Source organism: Salvelinus namaycush, chromosome 41 (assembly GCF_016432855.1).
Source record: "Salvelinus namaycush isolate Seneca chromosome 41, SaNama_1.0, whole genome shotgun sequence".
NCBI lineage: Eukaryota > Metazoa > Chordata > Actinopteri > Salmoniformes > Salmonidae > Salvelinus > Salvelinus namaycush.
This window is the reverse complement of record NC_052347.1, coordinates 11483294-11495416: the sequence shown is the minus strand read 5'-3', so window position 1 is coordinate 11495416 and position 12123 is coordinate 11483294. Positions and strand designations below refer to the sequence as shown.

General features: G+C 42.8%; 1 protein-coding gene across 1 annotated transcript; it reads left to right on the top strand.

Moving 5' to 3' along the window:
* Positions 1-1478: 1478 nt before the first annotated feature.
* LOC120034209 (cdc42 effector protein 1-like) lies at positions 1479-11395 on the top strand. The gene is made up of 3 exons (XM_038980679.1): positions 1479-1721; positions 5662-8464; positions 9489-11395. Exons 2-3 carry the CDS (start codon positions 8011-8013, stop codon positions 10100-10102), a joined length of 1068 nt encoding a protein of 355 aa, XP_038836607.1. The 5' UTR covers positions 1479-1721; positions 5662-8010; the 3' UTR covers positions 10103-11395.
* The last annotated feature ends 728 nt before the right edge of the window (positions 11396-12123 follow it).

The window sequence follows — 12123 nt, the reverse complement described above, 5'->3', positions numbered from 1 at the left end:
CAAAGGCTTTTATTGACAATTACATGAAGTTGATGCAAAGAGTCAATATTTGCAGTGTTGACCCTTCTTTTTTCAAGACCTCTGCAATCAGCCCTGGCATGCTGTCAATTAACTTCTGGGCCACATCCTGACTGATGGCAGCCCATTCTTGCATAATCAATGCTTGGAGTTTGTCAGAATTTGTGGGTTTTTGTTTGTCCACCCGCCTCTTGAGGTTTGACCACAAGCTCTCAATTGGATTTTGTTCCCCGAGCCACATAGTTATCACTTTTGCCTCATGGCAAGGTGCTCCATAATGCTGGAAAAGGCATTGTTCATCACCAAACTGTTCCTGGATGGTTGGGAGAAGTTGCTCTCGGAAGATGTGTTGGTACCATTCTTCATTCATGGCTGTGTTCTTAGGCAAAATTGTGAGTGAGCCCACTCCCTTGGCTGAGAAGCAACCCTACACATGAATGGTGTCAGGATGCTTTACTGTTGGCATGACACAGGACTGATGCTAACGCTCACCTAGTCTTCTCTGGACAAGCTTTTTTCCGGATGCCCCAAACAATCGGAAAGGGGATTCATCAGAGAAAATGACTTTACCCCAGTCCTCAGCAGTCCAATCCCTGTACCTTTTGCAGAATATCAGTCTGTCCCTGATGTTTTTCCTGGAGAGAAGTGGCTTCTTTGCTGCCCTTCTTGACACCAGGCCATCCTCCAAAAGTCTTCGCACAGATGCACTCACACCTGCCTGCTGCTATTCCTGAGCAAGCTCTGTACTGGTGGTGCCCCGATCCCGCAGCTGAATCAACTTTAGGAGACGGTCCTGGCGCTTGCTGGACTTTCTTGGGCTCCCTGAAGCCTTCTTCACAACAATTGAACCGCTCTCCTTGAAGTTCTTGATGATCTGATAAATGGTTGATTTAGGTGCAATCTTACTGGCAGCAATATCCTTGCCTGTGAAGCCCTTTTTGTGCAAAGCAATGATGACGGCACGTGTTTCCTTGCAGGTAACCATGGTTGACAGAGGAAGAACAATGATTCCAAGCACCACCCTCCTTTTGAAGCTTCCAGTCTGTTATTCGAACTCAATCGGCATGACAGAGTGATCTCCAGCCTTGTCCTCGTCAACACTCACACCTGTGTTAACGAGAGAATCACTGACATGATGTCAACTAATCCTTTTGTGGCAGGGCTGAAATGCAGTGGAAATGTTTTTGGGAGATTCAATTCATTTGCATGGCAAAGAGGGACTTTGCGATTAATTGCAATTCATCTGATCACTCTTCATAACATTCTGGAGTATATGCATCATCATACAAACTGAGGCAGCAGACTCTGGGAAAATTAATATTCGTGTCATTCTCAAAACTTTTGTCCACGACTGTACAGAGATTAGTGTGCATAAATGTTACAAGACTTCCAAGTCCCCTCCCAATTTATTTCTTACGGTGAACGTTTGTTGAAGGCGTCATTCAAATCCTGATTTGACAACTGTTTTGTCGCTCACGTTCCTGCGGCGCAGCCCTGTATCTCCTTCCCATCTTCCAGCGAAACAATTTCTAAGCAGCATCGCAACACCTCTGCACAGCACATTATGGACTTTACTGGAAACATTTTAATACATCGAAACATATCAAAGAAGACAAGGGTGGCACACATTGAAAATACTATTTTCTATGTACCTTTCCCTTCATAGCTCATGGAGCGAAAGCGAACTTTCAGCGGATTTTATGGTAAGTTTACATCGGAAAAAAGTATTACACAGTCTATACTTTGTATAGAAATTACTTTATTCACATATCTTTATCCTAACTGCTGATACATTATTATTGTAGGCTAATGCATAAATAAACTGTAAAGTAAAGACAAATTTAAACTATTTGTTTTCAATTTAGTTGCTGATGGTGGGGGCCATGTACTGGTATAAATCACGTTGATCAGTCCCTTACATTTTGAATCAAATCTATAACGTTGTATAGTAATTTTCTACATCGAGACGAGGTAGACTGTCGGATATTCTAGACAGGAGTTGGGATCGGTTGTGTGCCTGGAGCGCATAATTGTGGGTAGAGAGAGAGAACTGACAGTAGCGCATAGCTGAAGGTGACAGTGAATGTTCTCAGTCCAGTTACCAAAATATCATTAGAAATTCACATTGTTACTGTGTTTCAGTGATTATAATTTCAAGTAGGCTATTAGAAATTAGGCTAATTATTTTGGACAGTCTGGGACCATCATCTCTTATGCATTAATGTTTTATTGTGAGTGTCTGTGTGCGCGCTCGTGAGTGTGTGTCACCAACAAGGAAATCCAATCTCTGCGGGAGATAAAGTTGTGTTTGTTTTTTTATATTTACTTTCTCTAATCCAATTTCTGGCCCCTTACATACTTACATTCTCAACATCCCCAGGTGCATACTGTAGAATGAACCTAAAACCAGACCACTCATCTTGGCTGCATGTACATTGTTTAAGAAACTGTAAATCAGGGTTAACTTACAAAATGAGGTCAGAGTTGATTAACATTGATTTATTTCCTCTGAATGCGTGCACCCCTACATCAGGAAATGACTACCCACTGCCAGTATTCAGCATGATGTGTAAATAGAACAAGAGTAACCGAAAGCCTAATCCATTGTCCTGTAACACTTTGAATATGTAATTCTAACTCAATGCTCTCTCATATAATTTCTATAGGGGTTAATTATTTCACAAACAGGTGTCTTAAAACCTCAATTGGACCCCAAGAAACCCAATACTTCAAAACATTGAAATCAATTGGCCACTGCTGGTGTGTCATGGCAAAACTGTACTGAGATCCTGCCAGCATCACAGGCCAGTGAATAGTGAGGCTTACCTCACACAATCACTCTGCTAGTAACTGATCCAAGAGCAGCAAAAAGGGAGCAGCAGCAAAACACTTATCATAAGAGGTTGCCTTATTGCAACATTTCTGATGGTAGTGCACTGGTCCCACTGTCCCGTGCACTAAATGGCCTCTACTGATGTTTGCCATGTGGAAGTTTAGAGAGCAAACACTCTCTGGTCTGGTGGTCTAACATGCTATTGAAATGGAATAGGGATGTATTTACACTCCACTGTTGTTCTGACTTATTGCCCCTCTGTTGTGTACCATACAGTAAGTATGGTCAAGAAGACACTGGTTAATGACGAGAGAGAGTGCTGGGAAATGAACATCTTTGGAGATTTATTTGAGCATTAGGCAATGCAGTGTTGAAATGTTGCAATGTATTGCATCAAGGGAATTATGGGGAGGGAGGACTATGTACACACACACACACAGAGTCACCACACCACTAGGGGACCTGGCAGACCTTCTATAGCCACGTCGCAAAAGTAGATCCTCGTAAACTAAGTGACAGTATTTGGAGTCATGCGTCTTAACCCACAGCCTGGTGATGCAATGCTCTAAAGCAGGGATCATCAACTAGATTCTGATGTGGGATGATTTTTTCTTGAGCATCTTGAGATGTATATTTTTAGACTAAAACAAAATCATTTCAACCATTGCCTACATTTGTATATGATCACGTGTCTCTTTATAATGCGTGGGAATACCCGCGAACAGATTTCCAAAAGTAAAATCACTTGGAGCTGATTTCCTCCTTTTTTATGTCCAACAATGATTATTTTTCATAAATCTTGGGGGGCAAATAAAACCAACTGCGCCCGCAGTTGGGGAACCCTGCTCTAAAGGGACCAGGACTCTCCAGTGGAAACATCCTCAGAGCTGACCCACTGTGGCAGAACCATCCCAGTGCAGAGCTCAGTTCTGCAATTTGCGGGCTTTGTGGTACCAGCTGTTCCTCTGAAGACTTAAACCCAAGCAGGAGGACACAGAGAGGGGAAAGAAGAAAAGAAAGAAAGAAAGAGAGAGAGGCAAGGAAAGAGTGATGAGAGAGAAAAAAGAGTAAAGAGAGAGACGGAGAAGGAAAACATTGACAAGAAAGGGAGATTAAAAGTGTTTCCATTCAGAGCTTTACGTCCTTTATTTGACGGCCATAATGAAGCGCGTCCGGCCGTCTTCCCCTCACACACTGCTCCCATTACAGTTTCAGATCGCTGTGTCTCCCTCCCTCCATAGTTTAAATACAATCAGACAGGCTGCCCTCACCAGCCGTGCGGCATAACTCATCTTGTTTACGGATGTGTGCCGGTACAATTAAATAATAAATATAATGTTTAGCAGAGCCATGCATCTCCCTGTACGTATTTAACCAGTCCATGTACTGTATACAGAGCCTGCAGTGGATTCCTGATCTGCAGTATAGGGTTTATGAGCACAGAGGCATCTAAAAGCTCACAGAAAGTTGTGGAAGTACTGATAAAGAGAGGGAGAGATGGGACCGTGTAAAATGTCAGGGTAGGGGAAGGAGGGAGCCATTTAGTGTGAGATTAGGAGATTAGGGGAGCTTGCAGAGGTGCTATAAGAGACAGAGACACCCACTGTGGGACAAGCATCCCTTACTACAGATTGGTTTTGACACAACTGGCAACGAGCCAGCAGCGACCGTCCCTCCTCCCTGCCACTCGCACGCTACCGTCACAGACGACTAATCAACCTCTTAATTGAATTGCAGCTAATCGTTCATGAGAAGACGAAACAGTACAGGCGCAGACGACAAACATCCTCAGTCCTCCTTCCCCCACTATCCCAAGCCTGAGTAGCAGCAGCCACAGGTACCTCTACTCTAACCCCTGTACTCCAAATGAGACACCACGTCACACTGACAGGCCATGACACTAATCCTCAGAGACGCTGTGGAGCAGTCAGCCAAAGCCACATGGGGCTAAATTAGGTGTTCACTTCCTCAGCATGCAGGACGAACATGGCAGACTAGAGTAGGCCTACATAAACATGGCTACCTTGTACCTACACAGTCCTGAAGTGCCTTAAATACAGTTAGTGGTGTAAAATAAGAGGTACATTGTAACTCTAGAATACAGAATCATGTCATTCCGCATTCTTCCTAGGGTGTCAGTTTAGTTAAGAGGGTTTGAGACAAACCTGACAATTAAACAATTAAGACTCTATAAAGCAGGGATCATCAACTAGATTCAGCCGCGGACTGATTTTTTTCTCGAGCGGATGGTCAGGGGGCCGGAACATAATTACAAATCATTTGTAGACTGCAAATTGACCGCAAGAAGCCTAAAAATATATAATGTTTGATCAAAACATAATCACATTAAATTTTTATTAAATCACACATCTCTCTATTGTGCATGGGAATACTTTGGAACAGATTTCCAAAATCACTTGGAGCTGATTTTCTGGTGTTTTTACAGTCTTTTATGATTTTTTTTTGCTCAGAAAACGGGAGGACAAATAAAATCACCTGACCTGTGGACCGCACGTTGCTGAACCCTGCTGTAAAGCATTATGTGAGAACTGGTCTTGTTGAAATGGATATATTGCATTTGGAGTCTGACATACAAGGCTCTCTAAAATGTGTTGTGGTGCTCTCTTATTTTGGAAAACAACTCACATACCAAAAAAAATACATTTTATGACCTGTTGGTCGTTATAAGTGACTCATGAGCCAAAACTGGGTGAAAAGAAGCATTCCCAAAATAAGTCATTTATGTGACCCCATTTATGTGAGTCCTATTAATGGTTGCCTTTTCTCTAACTCTGTAACTCTCTGTGAAGTCTTCTCCAGGCAGCCCTGACGTGGTCTGAATGAAGAAAGAGAGAGGAGCCACTTACCTGTATCTCAAAACACTATCTGGATTGTGGGAGGCAGAGAACGAGAGAGGAGCCACTTACCTGTATCTCAAAATACTATCTGGATTGTGGGAGGCAGAGAACGAGAGAGGAGAGGGAGGAATGGAGGGATGGATTAGAAGCTAATCCAGGACACAGCCAATCCCAGAGGAGCTCCTTTTCTTCCAAGACGCAGACAAAACAGTCGCACGGATTACTGCACTTTAGTGTATTGCCTTTTTTAAAAGCATTATCCCTTTTGTATGGTGTTTAATTTCCCCTAAATGCCTGGTGTCCCGGGCCTGTGGTAAATTTGATGAACTGTACAACAAAGGATAAAAGAGGACAACAGTCCCGGTGAGAGGGGAGCGAAGTGACAGGATGTCCCATGGACTGTGTGGTGCCACACGCAGATAAAGCGCTTTAGTGGAGACGACATGTGTAAACGGACCCCCTGCTCTTTCTGTTGGGTCTCAGAGGGACTGAAAGCTGAACACCCCTGAGGACGGTACATTCAAGATCAAACTTCTATGAGGGAATACTAAAACGACTGAGTGACTAGTGAGTTACAGGTTGGAGATATTTTAGTTGTTGATTACAGGGGAGTATAAGGTGAGGTTGCTTTCAAAGCAGGATTACAAATTCGTTTCTGGAAACACTTACTGTATCTGAAGGGAAGAAGGACTTGGTTGAGGAGACTTGCGGCAGCCTAGAAACCTCCATCATTAACTGGAAGGATCTGAGTTGTCAGTTAAGTGATTAAGTATCAAGTGTGTGTTTTGGTATTTGAGTGCAGTGTGTTCATGTGTGTAGGTGCATTAGAGAAGATTATTAGCTGACAATCAAAGGTGTCAGCCTATTGAGTCACTCCTCAATAAGCCATATCTAAAGTGACCTGGTTGGTGAGAGTTGTTGTCTTGGTGTTGTGTTGGTGTTGAAGCCTGTAGTGGTGAGAAGAGAAAGCACTGGGTGAGAGTGAAGTGGTAATAAAGAATGTTTTAAAGCTGACATAATCCCATTACAATTCCTTAACAAGTTATTTATAATCTCACAAGTTTATTGGACAGAGCACACAGGGCCAAGCAACTTAAACATAACCACTTTCAGATGTATAACACAGCCTGACTCCTATCTACTGTACTGTGCCAAACCAAGAAGGAATTTTAACTAGGTTTACAGAAAACATAAATATTTCTTCTCATTTTACGAGGATCTCGTAAACCTCTGGCAAGGTGATTAGTGTCTAGATGGGTTGGATGTTCGTTAACTGTTTGTAAACAAGACCTTGGGTGGTTTTCACAGAAAGGAGTCTCTTTGGTAACACTGCTGGCTGTCCAGCTTTGACAGAAGACATTGGTGCTCATTTTAAAGGAGGTAGGTATAGACTTCAGTTTGGACTGATCCTAAAAAGAGAAGAACAAGATTTTGTTTTTGTAATTCCTCATTGCTTAACTTTGAGAGGGAAGTTTAAGGACCTGTATATTTTTGTTGCTGAAGGGAAAGGTGCATTTACATGACCTAATTATAGAAATTGCTGTGCACGTCTAAGATTGATTTAGCTCTAGAAACGTTCACAGGTATGAGCTTGCCAACAGAGAGAGCATGATAGTTATATTGTTAGTGTTCACAAGCAGAAACACAAGTTCAAAATAACACAAAGAGTGTAATGTATTTTGTCTGATGGACAGAATGTGAGCATCTTTTGGTATTCTCTCACTCTTTCACTGCACAAATACTGGATGAGTTATCTTTCACTGTCAGTATATATTTGGAGCCGCAACTGGATATATTTTCTGAACTGACATTCAAAAACCCACCGTCTGGGAAAAGAACAGTGGATCCCAAGCTCTCAGACCACATAGGCTGTGGTTATTCCAGAATCCCTGGGATGTGTCATTCCTCCTCTTTTTATTCCTCATGACTGAAAGCTGCTGGGAAGGAGGACAGGATTTCTCTGAGGCTGGAGTCATTCTAAAGCACAGAATTGGCCCTGAGAGAGAAAGCTTTGAATGTTGACTGACTCCATAGATAACCATCATTCAGCTGAAAACTTCAGTGGGACTTCCTAAAGCCAAACTGCAGGCTTACGCTCGATGAATAGCTGGCACTTGCTGCCGTGTGCAGAATGTATTCTACACACATTCTCAGCACATAATTTGTGTGTTTTTTAAGGATCCAGAAAGTTGTTTAAGTGTCTTTTAACACTCATTTTACATTGGAAAAGTTGACTGATTTCTTACTGGATTTTTTATCCCCCTGATTAATTATATTTAAAGGGTATTCATCTCTGCTACCATGAGTCTGGGAAAACTGCCAGGGATTAAAGGCTTAGCGTCGGGCTCTCAGGGGAAGAGGCACTTTAAGAGCGAACTCTCCGTGGACATGATCAGCCCACCGCTACCAGATTTTCGCCACACCATGCACGTGGGCCGCGGCGGCGATGTGTTCGGAGACACCTCCTTCCTTAGCAATCATGGGGGCAAAGGGGAACCAGTGAGCCCCGATTCACCCACCACCAGCACGAAGACCACCCGCTTCTTCTCCCGCACCCTGAGGCATGTACGCAGGTCCCCTGTGCCCCGTGCCAGGATCGGTTCCCGTGACCTTTCTCCCCCACCGCCTCCTGTCTCACCCATCATCAAGAACGCCATCTCATTGCCCCAGCTGAACATTGACATGCCCAACGGCTACCAGAGGGTGCTGTTCCCCAGCTCAGTGAGCTCCCCAGATGCCTCCCTCTACAGCTACGGTAAGAACATCTGTAATGGGAAAAAGCACATATTGCACACACACACACCTGCACATGCATGCGCACACACACACAGGTTGCCATTTCCTCTTCTCAAACCTCCAAACAGTCAACAAACAGATCATTTTTTTCTGAGTCATCTGAAATTACCTTCGTTACACCTGCATACAATTAAGCCTATAAACACAAACAAACATAGCTGGGGAGAGAAAGATACCGAGAGGGCATTTCCTGTCATCTTTTGTGTTTGTGGGCTGCTTGACTGCACCTCATAAACCCAACACTCATCATCTCCCTTTTAAATCACTGCTGGTACAGCGAAACTGTGTATGTGTGTTCAGGGGTAGGGTTTTTTCGAACAGTATGTGGGATGTCTGGAATTCCCCCCAGCCACTGGAATAGTTACCCAACTCAGATGGAATGTACCCAAATAAAGAGCACCAACAGAGGGCACAGAGAGCTAGATGATCTGGGGGATCAACAGGTTAACTCACACTGGTCATTTCTTTAGCTCTTCTTTCCTCTCCTGTCCCATTTTCCTCTCATTCCTTTTCTACTCTCCACGTCATCAACTTTTAAAACTTTAAGTTCCTTTCTCTTTCCCACTCTGTTATCCTCTATATATACCATTCTGGGTCATCCTCTCACTTCCCTTTCAGTAGCGGCTGAGAACTGTCCACTAGGCATAAAACCAAGCCCTCCCCCCATCCCCCACCCAGGTAGCATTCAGAACCAGTGAAGTCATGGCACCGTGGAATGTGTGTGTGGGTCGGGCTGGTGCTCTGAAACGACTCAACACCTTGCTTGTTTTATACTGTCACCCTCTGGCCAATGAGGCAAACTGCAAGGCTCCCTGACATTATTTTCAATGCACTTTTTTGAAAGTTGGTTTCTCTGTCTAATGAAAGTAATTGGATATTATACTGTAGCTGTATTAATAGAATAGACAATGGCCTTTTTCAAGGCAAGAACTGTTCTAAAAATGTTTTACATTTTAATATGTTTGTCTCCTTCCTGTCTGCAGGTCTGCAGTCTGGTTTCGTCACACTACCCCGCCACTCCCGCCTTGATAAACAGCTGCAGGAGGGCACCGGACTGTTCGCTCAGGACTTTCAATGTGGCTCGCTCCCAGACAACGACGGCTTCGAGCTAACGCGCTCTGACTCCTTCACCTCGTTCACAGTGGACCTTGGCCCCTCCCTCATGAGTGAGGTTCTGGGTATGATTGACAGCCCCAGTTGCCTCACTATGCCCAATCACAGCTGGGAGTTGGGGGAAGAGGAGGAAGAGGAGGAGCAGAGCTCTGTGTTTGAGCTGGCTGTGCAGAGCCCCATGCTAAGCTCATCAAACCCTTCCATATTAAGCACTCCGCTCAAAGTGAATGTGAACAACAGGGGAGAGGAGGAGGATGAAAGATCTCTTAAGACACTAGACGCATCTATGGGGTCTCCTACACAGGTAGAACCAGTTATGGAAGCTGAGAGGTTCCAGAGGGCAGCTGACGTACTGGCGCGTCACTACGGGGGAGGCTCCTTCTCCAGGAGTCAACGCAGCGATTCTGCCTCCTCCTCCTCCTCACCCCTCAGCCAGCCTAAAGTCCCTTACGCCTTCCCTGAGGAAGAGGAGATCAAAGTCTGAAACATTTACCAAATGTCTATCATTGTGAGGAGAAGAACCCTTTTGATCATTAGACTACTTACTGGGTGACCTTGGTTCTGAATCCTTGCACTCAAGACCTTCAGAGGGATCCATGTTTTTCAATAAACCTTTTACATGAATGATTTGAATTGGAAAGCTCCTCCTCGTAATGATAAGAGCTCTCTTGTCTACCATCTAACAACTGAATCAATACTGTCTCTTGTTCAGTTCTAGAGAAGCTTGTGTAGAGTTTGACAGACATGATCTGACAGCAACATTGGACAGGGTATATATAAAAACAACCTTTAAAACATGACAGGTTTCATTATATTTTCATAAAAAATATACCTTATACTAAGCAGATCCCATTAAACTGTTATTAAATTCTGGGATGGAACAATATCTTGGTATCGTGCAACTCTGTGCTATATCAGCTGCAGTGCAACAGTCACACAAGATGCCGTACAACAAACAACCAGAAGGAAGGACACAGTGATGAGCCAAGGCTGTCTGTCAAAAGCACTCATAGTGGTCATTCACAGACATGCCACATGGATGTAAGGAACATAATACATTTTATTTTTAGAAGACAAAGGTAGGATTTCCAGCCTTATGACACACTCCTTCTGTGAAAAGGATTGAAAAGGGAGATAAAACATGACTATCTGCAAAACTATTTGTAACAGTATGTGGATACTAAAGGGACAATACATTTTGTTTTGTTTGATTTCGTTTCTATCCACCTGACCTAAATTGACATATCTTCACTGACAAAATCATCTCAGTTAGACCTAACACAAAGCCAGTTTCATAAATGATCATTTCCTGAGAAAAGTTTGATAGGAATAAATCTTTTCTCACTAATATCTGGATTAATATCTGAGATTGCACTGCATGCTAAGGTTGAAATGAAGGGTGTGCCCTGTAAAATGTCTAAAACTAATTTTGGATACACAGCCCTATAATCGTTTAAACCTATAGCTGCCTTACAGTGATAGTTATTGTCAAGTACTTTTTCCAAGTATGTTTGTTCTCAGTGTTATGTTCATACATGTGAGTATACATTTCTTTTTAAATAACAAGGAAACAAATGCATTGTCATACATGAAGGTAATCAAATTAAGTTGAATATTAGCTATGTTCATAAGACTACAGGCACTCTACTTAAAATGACCAGTACAGACATGTATGTGATGTCACATATGAATACAGTATGTATACGGAATGAGATACGATTGTATAATTTGATCCATTTACCAGTAGCAGTCATAGCAGTCATATTCTTAACAATAAATACCGTTTTTTAATAATCATTGTCTCTGTCCTTTTTGACACATTGAGTGGATAAAGAAAATATATAGAAACAAGTAACAGTGATTTTCAACCAGGAATGGATATTCACTATCGACCAGAGGTAACTTGATTCAACCATGGGACGATTTATTTCTGAGTGAATAGGGGCTGGAAAAATATGATAATAATTTGTACACTGCAAATTGACCGCAAGTAAGACCAGATAGATATTGTATTTGGAAATAACGTAATCATTTCATACCATACATTGAGACACTATCACGTGTCTCTCTACTTATTCAAGGGAATACTTGGGAACAGATTTACTAGATTAACATCATAATTTGTCCTAAAAACTACATTAGACATACAAAGAAGGCAATACTATCTTGTCCCTTCATTCAGATGTAGAAGCTAAACACTCAAATTCCACTTTCTGAGATCCCAATGACTAAGGATGAGGACTCCATGGCACCTGTTGTATAGGACTGGGCAGAGCTGATTTTAATTCAGAGCAGAGACACTGCATCTCTTCCTCTTTCTCTGTCAACTACTTCCTGCACACACACACCTGAGGTTATCTTGGTGCAAGTAGGATGACATTCCACAAAAGCATTCACAGACAAGCACATGTTTAAACACAAATGCACTTTTACATCTACCCACCACAGCCACACACACACATAATGCTATGCAGTTTCTCGGAGCAAACTAAACTCATTATACTT